The following is a 27,057-nucleotide window of genomic DNA, read 5'->3' as shown; positions in this document are numbered from 1 at the left end:
TTCTGCTCATTCTCCTTCACTTGCACCTGTACTAAATGCTGGACACTGAGCATGACACAGTGAAACCCAGACTGGGTTTGAATGACTACCCGAGGCAGGAGCTTCAAAATCAACCCTTTCCACTGGCATCCACCCCTGCCAGCATCTACAGGCTTTTGTAGCTCAGGAGCACAGTGAGATCAGTGTTCGGCTCTGCTGCTGAAATAGCAGCGTGCAGAGCAGGTGATGAAGAGCAGATGAAGCAATTTGCTAAAGATCAATATTACTAAGTATGCCAAGCTTACTAAGCAAATCCTTTTGTCCTAACCTAAATAAACCTCTCATTTTCTCTTTCCACATTTAAGCAGACAACTTATTTCAACAGTAATATCTCTAGCTATAATAAGTACATCTCTTAGCAATAAGAGAGACATCATTTTGTTTTGAAACCTGTTCGTGTAGGTGCAGAGAACAACTTAACAAACACTCTGAAAATATAATCAAGCTTTATGCAATGCACAGCAGCCAAACCGCCAAGCTTCAAATGCCTTCAGAGCTTTAAGGATGTTTAGCCCTGGCGTTTTCACTGAGACAATATTGGACCAAAGGCAAAGATCGGAACCTCCTCGGGCTACAAAACTTCCTATAGTTCTGGGAATTTTGACCATAAGGCTTAGCCACAATATCTTACACTTCCCACATTATAGTTTGTGACACGTAGTACAACATATGAACAAGTAGAGCAACTTCTACTGCGTTTGTTTGCGAGAGCTTTCTAAAAGTTTCTGAAATTAAAAGCACTGTAGCCCATGAGGCCTACAGATGTGAGAATGATTGGGTAAGCAGCAGTAATGGGCTCCCACAAAATCAGAAGCAGAATTCCATCTAAAATACTTACAGCATGAAGGCATTTCTGGCACAGCTTTGATATTTTTAACCTTAAAAGACTTTTATTCTTTAAAAACGTGTGCTGTATAATTTTGCTTTTCATTTTCCCCCCATAGCAACTGGTGGAGACTCTCAGAAGTTCAGAAAGTAGGGCATGACTTTCAGATAAACAAAGTGAAATCCTGGGAACGCTGTCACTGCCTTGTCCAGGGATGTACCCTATCATTATCTGGAGCTTTATCTTATTTGAGTAAATATTTAATATTTTTTTCAAGGTTAAAAAAAAAAAAAGCATATGCTAAACATTGCGTTTTAATGCTAAGCCAGATCACTCAGGGCATCTTGCTGATGAAAGACCTGTATGTTCGTGTCCTTCAAAACTGCGTTTGTTTCTTATTCAAGTACGCAGCTCTGGATCTCTGGCTTTGGAGGAAAGCTCACAAGGACACAAGAAATCTTGGTGAGGGCAAAGCACGACAGGAGCTGGCACTAAACCATTCAAGCGCTGAGCCTGGATCTGAACCGTGTCTTTGGGCCTTCTCCAATGAACAATGAAGTGGAAAGGAGAAGCACATAAAAATGGAAAAAGCAATCAAAAGGAGTGCCATAAAATGAAGCCCAGGACTGAATGTCATGGGACAAAAAAGAAATCCATGAATAAACACTACCCTGAATCACAAGTTAAAGACAAGAGATGTTAAGACATCAGATGTTACATTTCCTTATCCCAAACCAGCTTGTGTCCTGACCAGCAGTGGAAGGGCTTTGAGCAGGTGACTTGCTCCAGAGTAGACGACGGTGTGGGCTACAGCATCCCAAGCTTTTAAACTAGCTGAACACAAAATCAAGGCATGAGAATGGAGCTTGTGGTCCTTTGCTGATTTATGAAGAAGACAGGCTCAGGCTGGAGAAGGCGTAGAGGCTGGAAACCTCCCACCTCCTGCCCTTGGGGCTTAGGAGCTTCCAGGAGAAGCCAAGGTGATCCTTGTGAATAGATGCAGAGACACATGGAGATTGCCAGTTCCAGCTAAGTGTCACTATAGATCTAGGAGCTTGTTTAGCTCTAACATAACTTGGGAACTCCAACCTAAAACTTTCTGTTCACTGGATGTGGGAAAAAAAAATGTCCTGTGTGCTGGCACCAGACATTTTCGATTAGCCAGCCAGATGTGTGCAAGAGCCCCCAGTGCCAGGGAAGCAAACATTGTTTCTGTGTATTTCTGGCACACTGGGACCAATTGTTGTGACAGCGCTACATGTGCTCTCTACTACCCCAGAGAATATGGGTAAAACTCTGTCAGCAGAGGCAGAGGGTACAAAAGGAATGGATGCTCATACAAAAGCTCGTATGCACTCTTCTTCCCATCAAAGACACTTGCAATTTCATGAAATTATGTTTTCCATCTTTCATTTCAAAGGAAGTTGGTTGATAAATACAAATAAACAGTATCCAGGAGATGCAAGCAAATGAAAGTAAAGATAAAAGCATTACCCACGTGTGACTACAAGGAGCCTTGAGCAAAAAGAGCATCTAGAGTTCCTCTGGAAAACTAAACCAACAAAACATACAAGAAAGGCCTAAACTTGCCAAGCAACACATACTCTTGCTCTGGTTTGGTTTCACATGGAGCTGAAGCATGATGCTACTCAGGCCTGTTGATTCAGTGGTGGTCTTTATTCAGTGACACTGGAGTTTCCAAGCAGGAGACATGAATCAATGGTTTCCATCCCCTGCAGTGTGTTGGGCAATCTCCATCCAGCCTGGGGACCGAGATTTTCCATATAACGCGTGTAACGCAGTTTACCAACTGAGGAGCATCAGGTGACTGTAAGTCTGAACACATCCTCAAGAGCAGAACGTATTGACACTTGGTCCTTTGAGGAAGAAATGACTCCAAGTAAACATGTTTGCCCTTTCTGGGTTTGTTTGTGCTTATGCACAAACTCTGGGACCACAGATTGCAGCTACCCACAGAAATCAGTAGCACAACCCTGAGGAGCTTTTTCATCTGAGTGTGCCTGTTCTGACTTTGTCTCCAGCAGATCTGCCCAGTTCTCGATGGAAAGCCCTCACTATGTCCAACAGGGAAAGCTTAGCAGCGACTTCAGCTGGTCCTGAGAACCTTGTTTACAGAACTGCAAGCCAAAGGCAGGAATGCTCTGAATAGGGGCTTTTAAGATAACAGCTCAGCTTTTGCAGTATAATTAGGACATCGGCATAATTTGGATGTACGTTGTGACAAACTTCAGCAACCCCAGGAATGCCAGTGGGAACTTTGCCAACAGCCTCCACATGCCAAAGAGTTGCCAGACTCTCTAGTTCCTTCCTCCCACCCCAGGAGCTGCTGACAAGCTGCAGGAGGCACCTGCCGCCCCAGCAGAGACAGCCCCAGAGAGGGCCTGGGTGGAGGAAACACACACTAGAGCAACACACTCAAATGCAACAACCAAGAGGTAGAAAATCCTCTCAGGGAAGGTGCATGAGGTTTAGAGTTTCAGTGCTTGGACCCAGCTGGCAGATGCAAGGGTTACAGGGTCACCCAAGCTCCCCAAGGGCCACCCAGCTCCAGGCAGAGTCACGGCTCACGGCCAGGAGTGGTCAGCACTTGCTCCCTTTCTGAGAGGACTGTGGGACTGTCTAAACCAAAGATCAGCTCTAGACTAAACGATTTGGTTTAGGACATACTTTTTTCCTGAGTTTTATTTTTGGCACGAGACTTCAAAGCACGACAGGCATGAACTGTGAAGTCAGGAGCTAGAGGTGGTGTCCCTTCCCACCTGAGAGTTTTTTAACATCAACAGCTGGTTAGAGAACAGAAACCCCCACCAGATCCTGCAGGTCCCTCAGGAGAGGCAGAAAACTGATGCTCAGCAACCACACTCTATCTGGCCAGCTCCTGACTGCCCCTGCCCAGGGACAGGCCCACTAGCGAGAGTCGGGGTTGTTAGTTCAAGTCGGGTTTATTAGTTTGAGGAACAAGGAAACAAGACAACTCTTCAGATTGTGGTGGGAACAGAGGTGAAACCACAGGGATGGGAAGGGAAAAAAGAGTAAAACATTACCCACATGGAGTCAGAGGGGGTGTAGGGACACAGGGGGATTGGACTAGATGATTTTTTGAGGTCCCTTCCAATCCCAAACATACTGTGATACTGTGATACTATGATATTGATTTCCTTCCTTGGAGGCTAAAGAAACAGTACTAAATGCCAGGGGTGAGGTGCTGAGCTCTGCTGAGCTCTGCTGGCTCTGTGTTCTGGGAGCTCTGGAAAATCTGGCAGCTCTGTGGAGGTGATCACAGCTCACAGGGATTTTTATGGTTGCTCAGGAGCCTTTCTGGAAAGAAAAAGCTGTCTGCTCTGGAGATTGAACAGTCCAGCCCTGCCCTGAGCAGGGCAGCTGGAGACAGCTGCCAAGGGCTGTGTCCAGTCGCGTTTTGAGTATCTCCAAGGATGGAGACTACACAACCTCTCTGGGCAACCTCCCACACTGTTCAACCACCCATTACAGTTAAGGACGTTTTTCTTATGTCATTTCTTATTTGCACCTTTTGCCTCCATTTCTTTCACTGAGCAGCCCTGAGAGAAATCTGGCTCCATCATATTTACCCTCCCTGGTCCCACCAGGAATTTGTACACATGGATGGGAAGCCCTGAAGCCTTCTCCAGAAGAACCTGTCCCAGCTCTCCCAGGCTCTCCTTGCAGCAAGGAGATGCTGTCAGACCATAAATGGAGGAATTTAGTTTACGCTATGAGAACATTGACTTCAGAGAGGTATCTGGCCCTCTGTTAGCAGAGGAATAAATGAAAGGGGAAGTTCATGGCATCTGCTCTTCATGGACATTCTTGGAAGTTCATTTGTTTTCACGTGGAGGTCCCATACAGCTTTTTCTATAGTATACAGAGGAGATGACTCAAAGTATGCTGTCAAACAGAAATTATTCTGAAGGTCAAATAAGCAATGATATTTTAGAGAGTTAAGAAGGGGATTCTGAGCAAGATTTTGTATCAGCTTTCAAAAACCAAACTCCATTGGCAGGCATTTAGCCCACAAGTTTATAATAGGTATTGCACCAACTCTTAATAAGATCCTATCTCGAAGTACTTCTGAGATAACATAAGTTAGACTTTGAGGCTACAGAATATCCTGGAAACAAGTTGGAAGGAAACGCAAATCCACAACAATTTTTCTTCCAATTATTGTCACGATTGCCACTTATTTCTATTGTACAGACAGAGATATCTGCTTGCTCCTGTCGTACAACAGTTCTGCCAGGGTATTGTTCTCCATGAGTCTTGGAGGCTTTAACCAGTAAGAGGTTTGTTTGCTTGGTTTTTAATATATATATCTATATATCTATATATATCTATCTATATATCTATATATATATATTTAATACTCCTGTCTCCAGCTCCCTATTTTGTCCTGTAAACGAACACGAAAAAAGGTAGAAAATGACAGTGACAAGAGGATACAGGCCTGTGCTGGCCCCTGCCAGTCCTGCTTACAGAGCCCAGGCCCAAGCCAGCTGCTTCGTGACTTTGCAGACCATCGTTATTCTGCTACCATCTGTGGTCCGGTATTTGCTACTAAAAAAGGAGCCCCCAAATTAAATTTGTTTAACTTTGGCTGTGTTTCAAAAACTTGATAATTCCTGGAATTTCCATTTAAGTTTCAACGACTGGTGCTGAAAAATGTTGTTAAAGATGCATATTCCATTTCCTTTCCAGAGCAAATCAAGTTAAGTGCTGGAACTACTAAAACCAGACATTTTTCTTCGCCAAAGTTTAGTCTCTGTACCATTGGATCAGCCTGACTTAATGTAAATAAGACACAAACACCTAAAGAAAATCTTTCAGATTAAAGTAGACCATTTTCCTACTAGTGACTTGTGTAATCGGAGAAGAATGGGAAAGTTGTTACTAATACCTTGACTTCTAAAATTTTCCATAGTAAAAGCTATTAATGTATCATTTTTATCTTATGCATGTGTGTGTAACAACAAACCAACACCCAGTAACAGCTACAATTGATGGCAGGTAAAAGGAACTGCGGTAGAGGATGAGGAAGGAGTCACCCCAGAGGGGAGTTTTTTATCTTTGTTCCTTCCCAGCAACTTCACATTATCAACACACCTGGACTTTGCCCGGAACAAACTATTTAATTACTACAAGACTGAGTGGGGGTTTTACTATGTGAAATACATAAATAATATTGTACTGTTGTAACAGAAAATAAGGTTGGCTAGAAAGCTCTATTGATTTTATGTTTAAGTCAACAGGAAGGGAGGAGGACATGAGACATCGTCGCCACGGCCCCAAGGCCTGACGAATAACCGAGGACTCCTGCATCCCTGGGCAGCAGCAGAGCCACACGGATGGTGACAGAAGACATCGTGTCTGGTCCCAACCAAGAGCCGGCCCATAACTCCAGCAGTTGGGGTTGGACTGGATGACCTTTGATGGTCCCTTCCAACTCAAACTATTCTATGATCAGGAGCTCGTAGGTCGCTGGCAGCAGTAGGTTTTCCTCTCGCTGCTCGGACAACAGGGTGACTCCTCTCCAGAGGCCCCCTGCCCAAATGGCACAGAGGGTTAATCCCCAGGTCTCCTCAGACCTCCCTTGGCAATGCCATCATTGGCAGATTCCAGCCAAACAGGAGATTTCCTTCCGCAGTCCCGTGAACATCTCTAAGAAGGAAAATCAATCATCTCCAAGCACTCCTTTGCTCAAAGTGCTGTGCTGCAACAACCACCCCTCTCTCCCAGGAATTTTCTGTTTTACCTAAAGAACATACTACTCCACACTTTTGCACTAAGGGAAACAAATACAGAGAGAAGGTGCTTCTCCTATACTGATTGGATAAAGAGCTCATCTCACTGAAGTATTTTGCCCTCATCCTCTTTAGCGCATGTGACTACATACTGATTTATGATATAAACCCTCTTTGCCACCTAATAGATTGTGGTATCCACTGTAGTCCTATAGGACTACAGGAAATAGTCTTACAAAAAAAATTACAATTTGTCTTTTGAGAAAACTAAATGAAATAAGAAGGGACTTGATGTCTCATGAAATACACTCTAAGGTGATAATTATGTTGCTTTCAAGATTTAAAAAAATCTTTCTAGTTTTAGAAAAAAAAAATCTGAAAAATTAAGGTCTGCTCTCAGAGCTCTTCCTAAACAATTATTTCCAGAGTCTAGTTTAACTGTCGGGCTTATGACATCCCAGTCACCCCGCATATCTAAACAAGGTTCCATTCCATCCTCCTCCACTGGCGTCCAGGGGAACAGGCTGTCCTGCTCACGGCTTGGGCCAGCCGGGGCCACCACCACGCGCACAAAACACAGCTGGCACTGACTTTGCAGACACCTAAAGCCAGTGCAATTCTTTCTTCATCCATCTATCCATCCATCCATCCATCCATCCATCCATCCATCCATCCATCGTCAGTATGAGCTGACATGCTACAAAAACAAATTAAAAAAGCAAATTAATCTGAATCTTGGCATACCGGCCACTGAAGTCTAAATCCCTTTCTCCAGAACAAAAGTTTTAGTTTATTGGCTCTCCGTTTCCAGTAAAACATTTAAGCTCCATTTGCAAACGTATCAGGAGAGTCCAAGCTGGCTGTACAACAAGCCACTGCACTTTTGGTGCTGTAGAACACATTTTTTATTGTGTGAAGCAAAACCTCATTTAGGATGGTTTGGTTCATAAATCACTTCTGATGCTCCTCCAGTTGCAGAACTGAGCCTTGGCTGACTCCTGTCACCTGCCCCACTGTGGGCTCCACACTAGACAGACACCTCCTGAAGTGGCAACCAAACCAGCATGGCTGTGGGATCAGTGAAATCCTGGCTCATCTCCAGATTAAAAATCGCTCAGCTTGCTCCCAAAATCAGACGAGCAAGACTTAAGCCAAAGGATTCCTAGTGCAGCTCCACCAAAGTACATTTCACGGAGCTTGCTACATATACTTGTACTTTGTACTAAAGTTCTTATTAGACAGGTTGACCTAGAGGAACACACACAGAAATAAAAGCCAAGTAATACAGTATCATAGTTAGCTTCTCAGTTCTTCCCTAATGGCAGATTCATAGCTATTATGGCTAGACTGGGTGATCACAATTATTTTGCCTAACCTTTTGTTAAGGAATTAGGGAACCCCAGAAGAGGCTGAGATCAGACACCATTCAGAAAGGATTAGAAAGTTTAGGAAAAAAAAATTTAAAACCCCACAAACAAACAAACCAAGAAACCCCAAAACCAACCAACCAAAAACCAAACCAAGATCCTCCTCGCAGTCTGCAAAGCAGATACCTATGCTGCAGACCCTTATAGATTAATTTGTGTTCTCTAGCCTCCAAAAATGAACTAGTGCCTTCAAAGTGGACACTATGGGTTTCTACATCACTGTGTAAAATAATTTGGTGCTGTAGAATTAGAAAAAAAGATGCTCACTTCAGAGGGTCACCAGTTTGGCTACACTCTACCAAGCTCAGAACATAACAGCGGAGTATTTCTTACTAAGCACTGAAGCCATGACTCAAATTGTACAATACATTTTCATTCCCGTTGAATTTATTGATTAAAGCAACAATCACCCACAAATAAAACTGCTTCCTGCTGTCCTGCAGCAAACTTCAGAGAAATGCCCAGCTTTTAGCACTTCACACCGTGATACTCACCGAGGTGCGACATCAGGATGGTCCTGTTGCCTTTGCTCGGCGTGTTGTAGATCACAGCTGCTGTCGCACCCCTTCTGGCTGCCACCGCAATTTTTTCGGCAAAACTGCAATTGCCTCTTTCGATCAGCGCGATCCACGGTGGTTCTGCGACAGTGAACTGGGTATTCGCGTTGCAGGCTTGAAGATCAGATTTAGGAATGCCTACAAGCCCCCGAGCACTAAGCAGCGGAGAATTTAATCCATACAGGCCACATTCGCACTTCTCGGACGCAGACCATTTGCTAGTGCTGTTGTGATAAAGTAAACGAATAGAGGCTCTCACCGAAATTGCCACTGTGGTCTTGAATAAAGTACTAACAATCACCAGGAGGCAGAAAAAGCTGAACTTAGCCACTTGCTTCATTGCTTATTAATATAAGCACAAAATGTCGATGTCCACAGGTATTTTCGGCTGGCAGTGGTCGTTGTTAGCCTGCAGCCTGCTGAGGAGTTTGAAATTTCAGTTCCAGCAGGAACCTGACACCCGCCAGGTGAGTGCTCCAGGTGTCACTGAGCTTATCTGGAGCAGGGGCTGGGAGGGGACAGTGACACACCCGCCTATTGTGAGGCAGAGCTGCAGACGGCAGGGCTGGCACTAACCTTCGCCCCCACTTTCTGCTCCTTTTTCACAAAGCTCCATTCTCCCGCTCCTTCTCTCCCATTACTGCACAAATTCCAGCTTTGATGATGTTTCCTAAGGGACTGCTCAAGCCCCCTGCTTCTATTTCAACCTGAATGTCACTTAAGCGCCAGGTCACCTTTCACTTGGAGTTGTCAGCTCAGGGTTCTCACTTCACAATGTGAGCTGTGATCCAAATGACCTCGTTAAAAAGGTCAAAATTGGAGGGAGGGAAATATTAAAATCTACCCACCTTCCAGGCTAAGATAACCAAGTCATTCCCCACATTTCTCCTTTTGGATTCTTTCAGTCATCTACTCTGTCAGGTCCAGCCTGTTCTGGCGTTTATAATGAACTGATTTTAACATTGATTTCTACCAATGCAAGAGACGCAGAATCACCTAAACTGATCACAGAATTACCTCTCTGAGCCCATTTTCATGCTCTGGCTCACTTTCAAGATTGAGATGTTTGAATGATTATCACACAACTCTGTTTCTGGATGTAGGCTCTACAGTTTCTTTCTCTGGATTCAGTCAGTGTTGTATTATATACCAATTACTGGTATCAACTCTTGTTTTCTTGAACAGAAAAATGAAAACCTTACAAACCTCCAAACTCTGTAGTCCATAGTGAAAATAAAGGACAAATCGTAAAGCCATCAAGGCAAGACCTTTTCCCTGTTCTTCTGCAGAAGTCATGCTGCACGGACTGTTGAAAGCCAAGAGAAGCTGCAGCTGGTGGCATATATTTTGACAGAAGCTCAACCTAGTTCTTCTTAATTTCTTTAAAAGAGTAAACATGACCGTGGAGAAGATTCTTGGAAAACTGAAACAGTTGCAGAAGCAAAATAAAAATGGAAAGAAATAATCCAAGACTTTTACATATATTAATTCTTTTATTTATATTCTCAATTTTTGAGTGTTCCACTAATTCTATATCACATTAATTCAAAACTGATCTTACCTCTAAGATCTATGAGTTAGCAAGTTTTATACACTCAAAAATACCATTAGCTACATACAATTTACCTTCCCTGGTTTTCTTTGAAATTAATGCTAGAAACATAAGAAACATGCAAATGTAAGATTTTAGAGTACAGTTCTTCGGCTGCATATGAATTCTATAGTTAGGGAATGTGCTTTGAGAGTATTCTGCCCTCAGCAGTGGCAATACACAGCAGCAAGAAAGATTATTCCTATTACATTTTGCAGGAGTAAAGATTCTGTTTAACATGGCAAAAATAACACCTTTTGACAGACTCAGGATCAACAACACTTTGGTTTTATAATTGTGTCAACAAACACCAAGTGAAACAAAACAGCACATATTTTCTTTGCAGAGAGGACCTTGGTCCCTGTGCTACAGTGCTGGTCCAGCAGGGAGGAGGGAGACAGTGGTGGAACCAGATATTAACAACACTGCAGAAACTAAAGTGGGCACATTAAGTTCAGTGTAACTTCCAGGGGTGGGTAAGTGGCTCTACAGAATGACCTGGAGTATTGACATTCCAAGGCACTGAATATTCTTCAGCTACATACAGCCTGTGCTTCCAACATTGGCACTTCATTCTGCCAGAGTAAATCCCCTTCCTTCCCTGCTTTTGCCATGAAAAACTTCAAACAATACTTCTATAAAATAAAATTGTATCTTTTAAAGCCTCAAGAGCATGTTATACGTATTCCACTACATTTTGATATCCCTTTTAGAGTTAGGAAGTCCTAACATGGAGGATGAAATCCTTAATGCTACACGTTTAAAGCGCAGTGAGCCGTGCAATGCGAGCAACAGCCTTTGCTGCATTTCTATTGCATGGGAAGGATGGAGTGGCTTGAGCAACTGAATAGCGTGGCTCTGTGACAGTGTTAGCCACATTAGTACTTGCGTACAAAGATAATTACTTTAAAAATTGCTTCTAGAAATAATGGTTTCATTAAAATTAGACTTCAACCTGAAGTATATCTAAATAAAAACTCCTGGCTGACACAGTCAGCATGGCTCAGTTTGGTACAGGAAGTGCTGGTGCTGATCTTTCTCACTCTAGAGCAATGGCCTCTCATCTTCACAACCCCATAAGCAACAAAATCATACAAATAACACATTGCAAGCAACACTGTGCTCTTCACAGCCTGGTATGTTTCCATTTGCCCTCTGTGGCAAGGTTATATAGGGTACTCTGAAGGGCATGGGTTGACAAACATTGCTCTAGAACTAACACTGTAAGATCCGAACAAAATATAAACATACAATACATAGTCACATTTAATTAACTTCTAGTCACTGTGCAATTTAAATTAAACTTTTCTCATTAATACTTTTTTAAACTGTAAACCATGCTAGAGAGACAGAATAATTTTTTCAGCTTCTTTAGAATGTTACGGCTCTTACTTTTTAGCTGAAGCTGCCTATAAACTTGTATTATAATATAGATATTTATGTTTCTCCTTCAATTACAATTAACTGAAGTTAAGATACAGAACTGAAGACAAAGTCCACTTTCCCCAGGGCAGATGACTGAGCTACTAGTTGAAAGAGATACTCCCAATTACCAAAAGGCTGCTAAAATGTGCCTAGAAGTTTTCCACAAAATATTAAATCTGTTCTATAAATTTACTCTGTGGGCTTTGGTCACTAACGGTACAATTTAATTGGCAAGTCTGCATAATGCAATTGTTTCTTCTCAAAGAATTGAAATGAGACCAGCATTTCACATGGACAAGTTGTCAAACAGCAAGGTGTTTCAGCCCCTGCATGAGAGTAACTCCTAAGGACACAGTTGTATAAATGATCTGAGGCCAGTGTTTGACATGGGGGAAAAAAGTGAGACTTGGTTGTGAACTCATCAGGAGCCAGTTGCTACCTACAGCATACAGGTAAAAAGTAGACAATTTTATAGAGCCTCTTGCTCTTATGGAAGTAGCAGCTTCTCACAGCTGCTGAGCATCTTTGTGCACTCAGAATATAGCTATTACTAAAAAGAAAGAGGATGGTGGTGATCAACAGGAAAAAATATATTGGTGTGACAAACCGTGTATCGAGCCATGCTAAACACTCCTTCAAGACAGATTTTCTTTTGCAAAGCTAGAAGAAAGTTCCACAAAAGTTCTTTTCTTTCTTTTTTTTTTTAAATAGATTTTTTTTTTAATTAATAAATAAAATATGCTAAAAACATTGGGTGCTCACTACCCAATGCTGTATGTACAAATGCAGACATACAAAAACAGAGCAGTTGACCTTGATTGGGTAAAAAGAACTGAAAGAACTGAAAGTGGCTTCTTGGATCACTGAGTCCAGTCCCTGGTACTGAAGGCACTAAGGTGTTTCATCCCTTTCCCAAACACAGTCAGCTTCAAGCCTGAAGAGCAGTTAGGCTGCCCCTAGCAGCTCCCACAAAAGATCAATACAGAACATAACAGCTCTAATCCTAAAACTTACTCTGATTTCCAGCCTAAATTTATATTACAGCCAGTTAATTCATTTGCAAACATGAGGCAGGGAAAGCCTGCCTCTCTTCTCAGGTCGTACCCCTGTATTTCCTGTGTATGCACACGCACAGGCAGAGAAAGAGAGATGACAATCATACTCCTGGGTATCCTACCAAAGACAAGCTCACTGTATTGTCTGTTCAACCTTCTGGAACATAAGTGACCAAGACATTGTGCAATCTGTTGCAAGACTGCTGAAAAATAAAGGCAACAATCATCCTCCTCAGTTACATGGGCGACAATTCCAATTGCTTTAAGAATCATAATTTTATGTTTCTGTCTGCTAGTTCTAGAAAAGTGCAGTATGCAGAGGGTGTATTCAAGTTACAACAATTTTATTCCCCTCCTTCTCAACAACATAAATTTGAAAAATAAGTTATTAAATTACACTGGATCCAGCACCCCAGGTTCCACTGTCTTGTAGATTTTGCTGAGAAAGACTTCCACCTTATCATCACCCAAGTGACAGATGTCCAAGATGCAGACAACATGTTTGCCATCTAGATCCATCGCTGCTTCTACAATTTCATCTAGAAGTTTAGAAAAGGTGTTTTAATATACAAATGATAAAAAGGTATACTGAATTGACATTGTTTTCCTTGCAGAAATGTGTATATGTTCAACTTTCTTTCAGTGAAAAAATCTCCCTCTAACTATTAAATGCTGATCTACTGGGATTTTTTTTTTTTTGGTAGAATTTTACTAGTAAATTCAATCACCATAAATGACAGCATCAGAATTCAGATACGGAAAAGCTGAAATATGCATTACTTAACCATTAGTGATTCTCAGATTTCATTCAAGGAAAACTGAAGATGTTTTTAAATAAAATCAGGTCTATCTATATAAACACACAAGAAAACACGATGCTGATATAGCACTTTGCAGTATGAAACACGTTAACAGTGTTCACCATATTTGTTCTGAGGTGCCAATAATTAGAAGTATAATCTGAAGGAAAATAATTCAATAGCAGGCAAATACTTCAGTTTATAGGCACTGTAGATTGCATTAAAGCAGCTATTCAAAGTGACACCAGTGAAATGGATTGACTGACATTCCATTCTATTTCAAAGCAAATCAAGCCAAATATTCACATGCTCAGCCACACACTTTGAGGTCAGTATAATTTTGCATCAACTAATAACCACAAATACTATCTAGGTAATTTAGGAGTTTGTGATTGGGATATTAAAACACTATATTCAGAGTACGAGAACAGCTCCAGTAAAAACTGCCTTGACAGTTCCATGTTACATCTGTTTACTAAAGGTGGTCACACAGAATTCACTCTCTCACTGAGGAGGTGAACAATGCCTGACCTACAATAGAGATTTCTAGAGAGGTTTAGCTCTTGCATTGACAGATCAACCCAGAAATGATAAATGAGTAACAGGACTGAAAGCCAGTCTCACTTGAAAGTGGAAACACGTCACGAAGCCTTCCATTGCTAGTGGTCTTCTGCTGACATGCAGAGATGCAACTCATACAAGACAATAATGTATCATTTTGAATGTCTTCTAGTTGAAATAAGTGGGGATCTTCAGGACAAAACAGCGGAAGAAATGCAACATCTATTGCCACATCGTGGTTTATACCTGTTGAAAAAACAATATTTACATTAGCAGAAAACTTCATCTTCAGCCCACTAGTAACTCCATGCACCACCACTTCTTTTTAAAAATCAAACTATTGCAAGCTGAACACTGATTCTTATTTACTTGCTCTTTGTCCATTAATTAGTAATTGATGTCTACAAATATATTTCTCTCTATATATATTTATACATAAGAACATTCAAATTGATATGATGTTATAACACACTATAATTTAAGGCTAACAATGCTGTTGGCTCAAAATATTAAACCAACATTGGAAGCCATTTCACACTGCTTTTTAACTTTATCGCTGCTACAAGGGCAGAGAATTTCATTTTTACAACAGCATGTGGTGCATAAATTGTGCTACCTTCGTCTTGAATATTATAAGTCCCAGGACTTAAACAACTGGAAATATTCAAACACCTTCTCAGCAAATCTTCTTTGTAAATTACAGGAACTTAACATGAGCATCATTAAGCTAGGCTACTCCCTTCTCCTTTTAATTGGAAAACAAAATCAAACAGATTAATATCCCACAGTAATGCTAGCAAACAGATACACATCAACTTGCATATTTATATTTTAACAAATAAGTGTCTATCAACTGATACTTAGTGCTAACCAGAAGCAGCAGAGAGCAGTCGATGGGTATGGCTGAAATACAGCCCTTAATTTTCTAGCATGGAAGAAAGGCACTTTAGGAGCAACAGTACTCAAAAAAACAACTCACTGAGAATAAAGCTCAAAAGAAGCACTTACGTTGTCCTTTTCCCTTTAAGAACACTAACTGTTTCTGATGAATACCTCTTTGGCAGGAAAGTCAACTGGCAATCAAGTGCAACTGAATAATTTACCTGATTATGTCAGACTGGTTGAACTAGTCAACAGAACCTACCTCTAACTGTAATAATTAATAGCTTAAAGAGTACAGACATTTTCCAAATGCTACACATAAAACTATTCACAAAACTGCAACTATATGAAAAGTGATACTAAAAACAAGATATTCAGGCATGTCATTTAAATGTATTTTTAATGAGAATTACAGCATTCCGGTAAAAATTATCCTAAATCATGACTTCAACAAATATTTAAAATGTCAATGATTTTTTAAACTTCAAGAAATACTCAGAACCAACTCACTAATTTAGAGAAATCGTTCAGTTTCCGATGAACCTTCAAGTCATTCTCAAGTTAACGCCGATCTTATACTGCCCTTGCTTAACCTGTTTCAGAAGCCGAGCTGCCAAATACTTACCCAGAACTGTCACTTCATAATACCCAAGGCCACTGGCACTTCTAAACTCACTGATGTTTTTATCTGTTCTGGTTTCCTTTGGCTGGTGCACTGCTGCATGAAGGTTGTACTGTTGCATAAGTAAGTCTTTGTGCACATAATCAAATTTACGTGGGATGCTTTCTGGGAAAATTGAGCCATGATGCAAATATTTCATTAACTTGTCTTTCACTTGTGCCCACAGGTCACTCTGCCACGAATCACAAGTTCTTCCAGTTTCTTCAGTTTCAGGTATATCACTCATTCCTTCTTGATCTATTATAAACACAGAAAATATTTGGTTTATTATTTATATTAGAAATATTTTCATTAGAACATTTCAGTTACGATGACATGGCAGAACGTTCGATACATACAACACAATGAATTAAACTAGGGTTGGACCATGAGCAAACTGGTAACCTCAGAGGCGAGACTTGCAGTAAAAAGACTTATTTCACCATACGAAGAGCATCATCATGGCCTGGTTTTGGAGAGCACGTAACTCGTTTAATGAACAGCCAGAAGCCATGAAAACAAGTTTAAAATGGGTACAAGTGAAGGTGAACTCTTCCAGCCCTTGCACAATAACTATATGCTTACATTGAGGACTACGTTACACTTAAAATTTCTTGCTATACAGTCAATGACAGCTCCATTCTTCTTTCCTAATGCATGTCACTTAAAGACTGTTAATTGTAAAAGCTTATATAACCATTACTTCCAATTAAAATATCAGTGCACGTGACATTTTAATTTAAGAATAAGAGCTTCTACATATATCTGTATTTTAGATGTACATATCTAAAGAAAAGTGTCCAAATGTAAGTATCTAATGCAAGATGTCTACTACTGAAGCACTACACATCCTTTGCTTTTTTAAAGCAGCCTTTCAAATCAGCTCATTGCAACCACGTACATTCATTCATGTTATGAGATCTGCATGATATTCCAGCAATTCTAGAGAGAGTAACAGCATAGCACAAACACACACTACAGCTACCAGAAATTCCTGTAAAAATAATTTCAAATAATAACAATCAATTTGATTTCTTGTTTTTAAAAGCAACAAAAAATTTCACCAAAGACTAATTATCAAACTTGCTTATGGATATGTTTTCTTACGTTTGAAGAACAGATCTCCACATAGTACCTGAGACTACTCTTTCTCTGGTATAAAATTTCACTTTAAACAGAAGTAAATTGGCAGATCTTAATTTTGGGACAGATGTTAAGTAGCAGGTGAACTTTTAGATAAAATTACATGACTCAGAGTGGATCCAGTCAGCTTGGAAAAGAGGAAAACATGTAAAAATATCTGAATCAAATGAAAAACAGATCAAGCTGCACATAATGATAACCAACAAATTAGACTTCTTCCTTCATCCAAAAATACTAATGGCACGAAACATGAGTTTATTTTTCAATTGCAGAGGAAGCAAGAAAAAATTAATAATATTAACTGAGAGAAATCCCTAAACCAAACATCATACCTATGACTCGCTTCTAAGTTTCATTCATTTCCTCTCACATCTTGTATTTGTCTTTTTATTCAGGTACTCACATTGCTTTGAGAGTACCTTCCTGGATAGGGACAACTTTATCACTTGCAGATCACTATCGCAAGAAAGCTGCCAACAGAAAAGTCTTATAGTACTCAGTGCTTCTGAGGTACAAAGCTAACTTAAAACTTGTACAAACCAACACAGAGAACATATTCCCCACCCGGGGAAACAGCCCAGCACTGTCCTTCCAGCCATCCTTTAGCATACAAGGGACAAGACTGAGCAGAACATTAACCACATGCTGACCACAGTGGCTCCCTAGAGGCTGATGCAGCCAGATGAATGAAAGAGCTGTCTTGACAAACAAAGGTTATAAGGGTCTTTGTTGCATATTTTGGACCTGAAGACAAGAAGCAGGCTTAAACCTCCCAAGGTTAATGTAACAACTATTTGCAACATACCTGTGCGGTGCTGTACACTGTCTGATACAGCCTGTCCATTTTTATCTTGTGCAAAATCTTCCTGCTGAAATTCATTCAGGCTATAAAAAGAAAGTTATTGTATGTATATATTTAAAACTTATTTAACCTCAAACACTATGCAGCAAAACTTCAAACCTTGACAGATTTCTAGTGATAAATGATACAAGGTCAAATGAGAGAGCACTACGACGTGTTTTCATATCATGAGACTTATAAACTAGCAGCTTACATAGTGAGACCTACAAGGCTCACTAAATCAGTTCTAAAGAGTTTAGCACAAGTGCTGTATTTGCTTTATGAACTAGAAAGTATTTCACACTCAAAATCCAGTGTGTGTTGCCCTCTACTGGACACCTACTGGAAATAGCACGTGTGACACTAAAAGCTGAACAGCACAGGTGGCCAACGGGTTTATGACTTGATTTTACAAAGCGGTCGCACAGCACGCTGCTGCACGTCCACATCAGCACCCTGCAGCATTCAAAAACAAAGCATGAGTGGAGCCGCATCATCACTCCAGAATTCAAAATGATAGAGAAATTCCAAATAAGTATTTTCCTTTGCCATACTACCTTGTTGTAACAATCAGTTCAACCAAGGAAACTAGATATTTGTTATCATTTCATTTTTGGCCATGAGATTTTGAATTAATGGTGAGCAACTATTGCCTAACAATCTCTAATGAATTACCTAGGATATTATACTGGAGAAAAACGTTGCAGACACTCTGCAACCACAACATGGTAAAATAAGCTCTTAGGCCCATTTATTTCTTTTTTTGCTCCATTCCTCTTACTATAAAACACACCATGATGTCTGGATAAACTTGTGAAAAGACTATCTCAATTATCTTCCATCACAAACAACTGAGACATAGGCAAGACCATATGAAAGCACCATTAAAAATCTGGACTATCAAAGTAGCTACTAATAAAATATTCTACTTGCAAATACACACAGACAATATACAGCCAGTGAAAAAGGAATCAAGGATGAACATGCTGTTTAGTGGGACATCCTGTATTTCAGTCATAAAGATTTACAGGTTTCTTTGCTATTTTTCTCATTTCATACTAGCATGTATCTTGAAAATTTCATGTCAATTTTTCATAAGGTATTGAAAATATCTAAAAATCTACTGAAAAGCTAAAAGGAACTACATTGTGGGTTTTGGGAATGAAAGCACATTTTATGAAATGCACTATCATCGTCATATGGGCTGAGTACTGGAGCAACTTTCTTGAGATCTTTGACTCTGGGCACAACAAATCCTCACTTAAGCAGCACAAACTGTGCAACAGGTTTCAGCCACCTAAATTTGTAAACATACAAAGCTGCCACATAAAGAACTTGAAAACAGCATGACCCTACTTGTTTTCCACCACCCACTCCAGCTTCTGAGCAGAGTTGTGTTGAAAATATTGGTGAATGAAAACCTATGTGTGTTTCTATGTGACTTTGTAGTCCTAAGTATTTTTCAATTTTTGAGGTCCAGGGCAACCTCAGAAAGATACACGCAAGATGTCAGATCCAAGTTTATGCAGAGGTATTTTTATGGTTTCTGATGAAAGGTAGCAGGAAAGTTTGTCTCTTTCTAAAATTATAATTAAGTAACTACCTAGTGCTTCCTACGGCATTATTTCTAGATAAAAGAATGCTTCTGTGAAAACAGTGTCTTACAAAGAATTAATTCCCTTTAAAAGAACCATCATGGAAAGTCATTACTGTGTATGCATAACAATAAATTAAACATTTACATGCCAGCTATATTAATACACAGTCATGTCATCAAAAGACATTTTCAAAAGTATTTTAAGTAGTTAATAAAAAATTAATGCCTACAAAACCAATTCTCACTTTTGAGACTTGGACTTCTTCACAAGAGACATAAAAATCTCGCACAATGTCAGGAAAGGATGGGTCACAAATCAACGTGTCAAGTTCAATACATGCCAACTTCTCTCTTCATTAAAGCAGAGGATTAAACCAAGTCATACTGCTGACAAGTTGATATTTCAGTAATGGTTTCTTTCTCTTTTAAAACTGTCTAGTTTTGGAGGTGAATAGGCTCTGATTTAGACCTAGCAGAACCTCTGAAAAACATGAAAATGACCTGCCATGACTTGCCCCCACTTCCTTCACAAAACCATAGCTGGGATGATTTCTCCTACCTGCCCAACACGTTATTCCTACAGGACGGTTTTGTGCTGGCTGTGTGCACACGGGTTCAGAAGTTAAACCTACTCCTCTACACACACAGTTCATATGCTGCTTTGCCAGCCAGTGTGTCTGCAAGCCACCCGATACAACCCAAATCCTTCCATTTACTGCAATACCCTGTGGCTGTTGCAAGCCAAAATGCCCACACTCCTATTTTGCCTGTGCCAGCTTTACAAGCAGCTGTGCCATGCCAAACTTGCTATTCCCAGCCTTCATTCTGCAGCCTCCCCTTTTCACAGGTGCCCACTGGCAAAAAAGCCTTTAATCAGTATTTCCAAACGCACTGGCATTCACCTTTTCCATCATTCTACTTAAAAGTATTGTCAACAAAAATAACATTAATCAAAATAGAAGGCAGATGAATACTTTTGGAAAACATTGGGAAAATAAGCATGTCTTGTGCTTTACACCTGTTTCCTAAGTCTTGGGACTAAATGTGATAAAAAGACTTAACAAAGAAAATGCTTATAACTTGCAGCTGTGCCCAAATGATGCAAGGAATTTAAGGGTCTTAAAACAACAAAACACCCGACTCCCTGATGTAACTGGCAAAAGCCTTATTTTCTAGACAGGTTTGAAATCAACTTAACTGTCATGACACCATTAAGGTATATGCATCTACCCTGGCAAGGAACAGAGAAACCAACCAGCCTTCTACAATAATTTGACAACCCTACACAAATTGATTATTGATGTCTACCAACTTCTCCGTGAAAAAAAAATCTGATGTATGTGAAAAAGGGGTCTAAAGAAAAAGTCAAATTCTTAGAAACTTCCAGTCATGCAAACCTCAAGCTGAATTTCCCTGTGTTATAGAATCTCCATCCCTTAGTTCTCATCAGAGGGGAGGGAGAAAGAAGAAAAGGCTCTAAGGTACACAAACATTTAGAAGTTAAACTGCAAGGACAGAAGCATACAAACAAGCTACTTTCAAGCAGTGCAGAGTGTGAGCGTGTAGTGCACCAGCAACTCCATGGTAACTGCAGTGCTAAACTTACAATGATTAAAATTCTAAGAAAACTAGTGGGTTTTTTTCACTTCCACATAAAAGTAAGCCTTTCTGAAACTCCTGATCTTTCCCCATTCACAATAAACTATCAATTGCACTAATCTGGGGTATATGTTGTATCTCTCTACTAGCAAGAAAAGAAATATCAACAATAATATTAAATTCATCAGTTTCCTCTTACCTTGTTCTTTCTGAAAACCTTCATAACCAGATAAATAAGTTACCTCAGAAATGTAGGAACTAAGGCTGTCAATAAAGAGCCTTAAAATAAGCTTTTACTGTTTAAAAGCAAAAAAACTGTAAAAATGCAACATGCTAAAAAATGGCACAAAATACTTGATATAAAATAATCAAATCTAGAATATATACTTCAGAATATATCTGTACTGCTGTTATTTCACCAACGTATTAAAACATGTCAGTGAGAGCTGGCATTCTGCTACTTCTAAGCGATGGAATAGAAAACAATGCAATTTTAAGGTATGTCAGGCTAACTTTCTATTTCTCTTCTGCAATTTGGAGAATTCAGCACAACTTCATAGTTAATTACAAAAATGCACAAGTTACCTTTTAATTATATAGAGTGAAACAGCTTTCCATAATCCAACACAGACTTTCTCCTCCTTTAGTTGGGGTTCTAGCACTAATGGCATAGAGTGGACACACAGGTAGCAAGGACAGTAGCAGATTGAGAAAAGCAGAAAACAAAGTGAACATGCCTTAACTTTTTGCTTTCACTTTTAAGAAATGGGGAGAAAAACATTCCTCCCACCCTCCACCCCCCCAAGAAAAAATGGAACATTTCTCAGCAAGCAAAAGAAAATAGGATTCCTCGCATTCTGAAAACCTCCTGATTTTCTTACGGATTTATGTCACAAGTCCCTGCAAACACCTGCAGAGATGTGACCTCAAAGCTGGGTGTCACGCTTTTAAGGAATGGGCTGCAGAGCCAGGCAACCCTTTCCCTAGAAAATGCTGCATCTACCAAGAAAACCAGAGGAAACTAGAAATAAGTGGGCTCAAAGAGCCTCATTTATCCCACAGAAAAAAACTTTTCAAAAATTAGCTTCCAATAAATGTTTTTCAAGAAAATAGGCATGCTTGTAGGGCAGTAATACTGGTAGAATGGGCAACAACTTACAGTGAACTCTGTCATTAGCATTATTGCTATATCCTAGGCACCACCATTCTTTGTTTTGAGGGGAGGCAAGAGGTGCTAAAAGTAAACCAAGGCGGCAACTGAGGGGCATACCTACTCATGACACAAGCACAAATCACCACTGCCAAAAATCCCAAACATCTGAAGTTACTGACACCAAAGTATTCAAACATTCAAGTTACCTGAGCTGTGTTTGGAATGAATGACAAGAATTTATGGCCCTTAAACAAAACACATGAATGAAATGAGCTTTTTACCCTAGACTAGCAAATAACAACACTCATTCAGTTTTCTTAATCATTTCCCATTTGTAGTTATTTCATTAGGTTCCAGACTTATCAGCAACCTGGATTTGAAATTGCTACCTGGATTTTTTTAAAAAACATCCTTCTCTGGATCTAAACCAAGTTCAGTAAAGACTGAGTGTAAGGTAGTGGTAGGAGCCAAGTGACTTCTCAGCGACAACTATACTTACACATCTGTAGCACCAAGGATCATGTATAGCTTAACCACTGCTGGCAAATCCATTAATGCTGTTACATTGTTCACTCTGGTTGCTCATCAAGCATCCCCCTCCCCACCTACCTTTGACTTTCCTACTTGAACTGTTAGCTCTATGAAACAAAGACTACATATATTACTCTGCTTACCATGATGGACCCCTGTTACAATATATTCCCTAGGTAGCACTAGTAACAATTTAAAAATATGTAAATATATGTGTGTGTGCATATGTATGTAGGTATATATAAAATAAATGTAAAATGCTTACTAACACACTCAAGGTTATGTTTCGGAATAAAATAATCCAATATATTTGAACTAGAATCAGTGCAGAGGAAGAGAATAGAAAATACTGAACTCTACACCGATCCATTCTTTCATTTCACTTCCATACAAATTCTTGACTTGTAAAAGTTTCCCTTCAAGTATCTTTGTTTTATCATTGAAATTATTCAACATAATAAACTTCACATAACTCACCCAAGTTTTCTTCTTGCAGACCGTGTGAAATAGTGGTAAGATGATACAGGAACAACAGACGTACTTGCCCTTAAAGCAGGAGATTCACCATTATTTTACAGTATTTGGTTAAATGGAAATACACAAAGCAAAGAACATGTGTGTTTTTCTTGCAGGCAGAATGAACCTAAGACACTCAAATCTTGGAATTTTCCTTATGGAACAGAAATCCACTAACAAGTTTGCTGTAATGCTGCCAAGACAGAACTTCTATTCACCATGGTTTCCTTAGTCTTGAATTTTCATTCAATCTGAATTATGTTTCATCTCATTTTCCCTCAAAATATTCTGAATACCCACACTCTTCCCACATTATGACTTGCGGATGTGAAAAGTCAAGAAGAAAAATGTACATTTTACAGCAAGAGAAATCCACTAAAAAAGAAAAAGTGACCGGCTAGATTTTTGCAACATGTCAATATATACATCAGGCTTTTAATACTAAGTACACTAGTTCTAGTACACTAGATTTTGCAGACACATTGCAACAAAATGCATTATTATACAAGCAAATATTTTATTATTCAACCTAATACAGTTGTATCAGCCAAATTATTTTCTCTTATCCATTTCCTTACTTCTTTTATTTCAAATCTGTGAGATTAACAACAAAGTCACATAAGTATTAATCAGAAGAGAGCATTGCAAACCAGGCGCCTGCTTTAATCAATCCTTCATTAGCCTGAACAGTATACTTGTCATCACCTGATGCTAGGAAAAGTACCTAACAACCTTTTACATATTAAACTAAATAAGCTTTTAAAGCTTTCTTACATGTTTTCTATGGCCTGAGTTCTAAACGAATTTCCATGCCCATTATTTAGGATATCCACAACATATTTACAAAGAGTGCTTACTGTTCTGCATCTGTATTTAATCTACGTGGTATCTTTCTCTTGACTGAACTTCTTTTTGCTTGAGGAGCTTGGTGTTGATGTTGTTCCCCAGGAGCACAATGTGGCCCAAGAGAAGACTTGACTTCTTTATTTTGAAGGCTGGTGGCTTTTTCCTGGTGAACACAGTCGTTGGACATAGAAGAACTTTCAGGACACTGAGAAGTACCTTTCTGCAACAACAGTTAATTGTTTAAGCATTTCAAAGCACTTAAAGCTATTGCTTCCAACCTGCAAATTATAAAGTGACTTCTAAAGGAAAAGAACCATTTACTCTACTTTCTGCAAATCATGTTATATCTAGCAGAAATTATCTTGTAATCATACTAGTAAGATAAATTCTGTCTAGAAAGTGGCAATGAGTATGTGGCAGTAGTTGCTTTGCTCACATTCTAGTTAACACTACATTATGCAGTCAAATTAGTAACTTCTAAACAGTTATACAGTTTTACGGAGGGCTCTCGTAACGCTTTCAGACAAGCACTGAATCACTGCTTTGCAAAAAGTTCTAAATTACAACTTTCAAAATTTTTGCTCTCAACCTAGGAAATGAAGTTTATCAAGAGACAACGTACCTAGGTTCTGAACTCAAATGCAAAATTCTCCATTCTAATTATGATAATTGTTGCTTAAGTGCTATAGCATTGGTTCTCAAATACTGCACCTGACCAGGTTCCAGTCCTGAGGCTTCTTCAGCTGCATTGCTACAGCTGATGTATCTTATGGCACTGATTATTCCCTGAACAGCAATGCGTTTGTGTTCTCTGTAGTGCAACTCTTCAATCTGTTTCCCTGTTTCACTTATGGTTTTCAAAACCAATTCAACTGCAAAAAAGAAATTTCCATAGATGAGTTTTAAAGAAATACAACATCAAAATGTCTGAATGCGAGACTCAAAAGAAAAGATATTCTGTTACTAAATATTAAATTGATTTAAAATTACATTTTGGAAGAATTTAAATATTTTTGTTCTTCACATCACACAGAAAAAAAATTAAACCATAATCAATAAACCTTTTTAGCATCTTTTAGTATGCATTATCAGACATCACAATATCTGTTTCAGGTGAAATTTCTAATGCACTGTCACAAGACAACATAACTATCTTTAATTCTGATTTAGCACAATATTCAGACTAAAACTTCTGGGCAGACCTGTAGCTCATGTAAGGTACTACAGTTCTTCTGCAGCTAATGGTGCCACAACACTTCCCGTAGGCTGAGGAATTCACCTATGCTACATGAAAAAGAATTTTTCTCAAATGACATTACTAATTTGTGTAATAACTAATAGTAATTGTCTTGCTTTTTAAATGATGCTTTAAACACTTGGAGTAAGACTGAACTGAAAAAGGCTACAAATCTTGAAGACATTTGACAGCTTGATACCTTTATTGTTTTTACAATATTTCAGAAAGTTATTTGGAGGTCGTGGAAAAGGATAATAGCCACCAATGACAGTTTTCTTCATTTGATCAGCTTCACTTTGTGTTTTAGTCCACTGAATGAAGTTTTTCACTTTGGTATCCTTGGTGTATGGCTGGCCCTTGTGCCACCCTTTTAAAACAAAAATAATCAGATGTCAAAACCAAAGCAGGTTACTGTCATCCATTCTCATCTTGAAACTATACTGAACACTACATAGAAAAAAACGAGTTAAGAAAAACTGGACTAGACAATACAAAAGGCATCCTTCCACTAATCAATAGTGTTTTATGAAATGGCTATCTTGAATTCCTTGACCAACACTTGCATTTGACACAGAAAGTTACACAAATGCTAAGTAATAGAAATAAAACATGTAGCAAAAATGCTACTAGAATACTTTCTCATGGGAGCATACAAAACAATGAACTGATCAGAAATTGGCTTATTAGCAGGAAAGAGCAGATAAATCATCTTCATAGGGTTCAGCAAAGATTGCTACAGACAGGTAATTGGCAAGGTATGTATTCACTGTTCGGTGGTTTAAAACCAAGATACAGACTAAATACCAGTTTTGACAAATAAATTGTAATCTGACCAGGTCTACGTCTAAGCTGAGAACTGAAAGAGATCTCAGCCTGATATCTTAGCAAGACTGAAGAAATGAGCTGGATAAACACAGGAAAGAGACACCTAATGGATCTTGTACTCCCTTGCAATTAGGCCAGCGTGTCACTTGCCTGCAATGTTGCTATAATCTGCCTTCTGATTCAAGAGTAAATAAACTACTAACAGCTGTCCTGTCTGTGACACACTGAGCGGTGGTTTCTAGTGTACAGTGCCACAGGACCACAAAGAGTATTGTAACTGCAGATAGGAGTATTCAAACTAGACCAAACAAGACTAGAAGGAATGCTCCTGCAGTGTAACCCAGCACTATGGCCCTTCCCACATCATAAGCCCTGCACATTGGGAAAGATGAAACATAATAGCTCTCCAAGTATTTGGTGGAAAAGGGTACGTAAAATACATTTATGGCAACTATAAGTTGTTTTTAAGGAAGTGGTAATCTGTATTGCTACACTATCAAAGGATTAAAACAGTCTGAATGAATCAGTAAACATATGACTTAACATAATAATAATTCGTTTCTTTTCACAAGATACACCCCTAAATGCCTCGCAAAAACGCAATCTGTCTCTCTCTTTTTGCAGTGGTATTTCACTATTAATTCAAAGTAATTTCTGACAAGGAAACAAATACTATGCAATAATTATTTCATTGTAAAATGAAAATGCCCTTTCCAAAGAAATAAGATGAGAACTATGTAAAACTAAAACTAGTTTAAGATACCTGTAATGAATATTTGACTTTCATTGGAAGTCGTAAGGTAAATTGTGCTGGAAGGATTCCCAGTAAGGTCCCGTACCACTCTCATCTGTGTACACACCAAATATGTCACTGGAGAAAAAAAAACCCTTCAGTTTTTTTCCTGATATTTCATTGATTTTATAATGTCAAGACTGACACACACTGGATTAATTTTATTAAATGCTCTAAACAAGACATTTTAGTTCTTAACCTACAAATGCTTCAGCATGCATTGAGCCTCCATTATAAATTACGATCTGGAGATGTAATTAAATTTTCAATTTAATAACTGCAAGGAAATTTCAGCATATATATTGGGACTAAAACATGAGATACTTCATCAGGAGGGATATCAATGAATCCACATTAGATGGTTGTGTTTCTTAT

General features: G+C 39.2%; 2 protein-coding genes across 2 annotated transcripts in view; both read right to left on the bottom strand.

Moving 5' to 3' along the window:
• RNF128 (ring finger protein 128) overlaps positions 1–9,109 on the bottom strand; it is a 37,095-nt gene extending 27,986 nt beyond the window's left edge. The window contains exon 1 of the mRNA XM_065077825.1: positions 8,564–9,109. Within this exon, the coding sequence (XP_064933897.1) occupies positions 8,564–8,966 (403 nt within the window). The 5' untranslated portion in view covers positions 8,967–9,109. The remainder of the gene's footprint in view (positions 1–8,563) is intronic.
• Positions 9,110–10,099: 990 nt separating this feature from the next.
• Positions 10,100–27,057, bottom strand: part of RADX (RPA1 related single stranded DNA binding protein, X-linked) — a 24,915-nt gene continuing 7,957 nt past the window's right edge. Inside the window, exons 7-15 of the mRNA XM_065077823.1 lie at positions 26,653–26,760; positions 25,264–25,431; positions 24,539–24,699; positions 23,839–24,047; positions 22,943–23,011; positions 17,550–17,629; positions 15,566–15,859; positions 14,122–14,304; positions 10,100–13,236 (exon numbers count right to left, since the gene is read on the bottom strand). Of these exons, the coding sequence (XP_064933895.1) occupies positions 13,091–13,236; positions 14,122–14,304; positions 15,566–15,859; positions 17,550–17,629; positions 22,943–23,011; positions 23,839–24,047; positions 24,539–24,699; positions 25,264–25,431; positions 26,653–26,760 (1,418 nt within the window). The 3' untranslated portion in view covers positions 10,100–13,090. The remainder of the gene's footprint in view (positions 13,237–14,121; positions 14,305–15,565; positions 15,860–17,549; positions 17,630–22,942; positions 23,012–23,838; positions 24,048–24,538; positions 24,700–25,263; positions 25,432–26,652; positions 26,761–27,057) is intronic.

This window comes from Columba livia, chromosome 12 (assembly GCF_036013475.1).
Source record: "Columba livia isolate bColLiv1 breed racing homer chromosome 12, bColLiv1.pat.W.v2, whole genome shotgun sequence".
Lineage (NCBI taxonomy): Eukaryota > Metazoa > Chordata > Aves > Columbiformes > Columbidae > Columba > Columba livia.
Note: the sequence above shows the minus strand (reverse complement) of the source record. Positions and strands in the feature narration are given on the sequence as shown.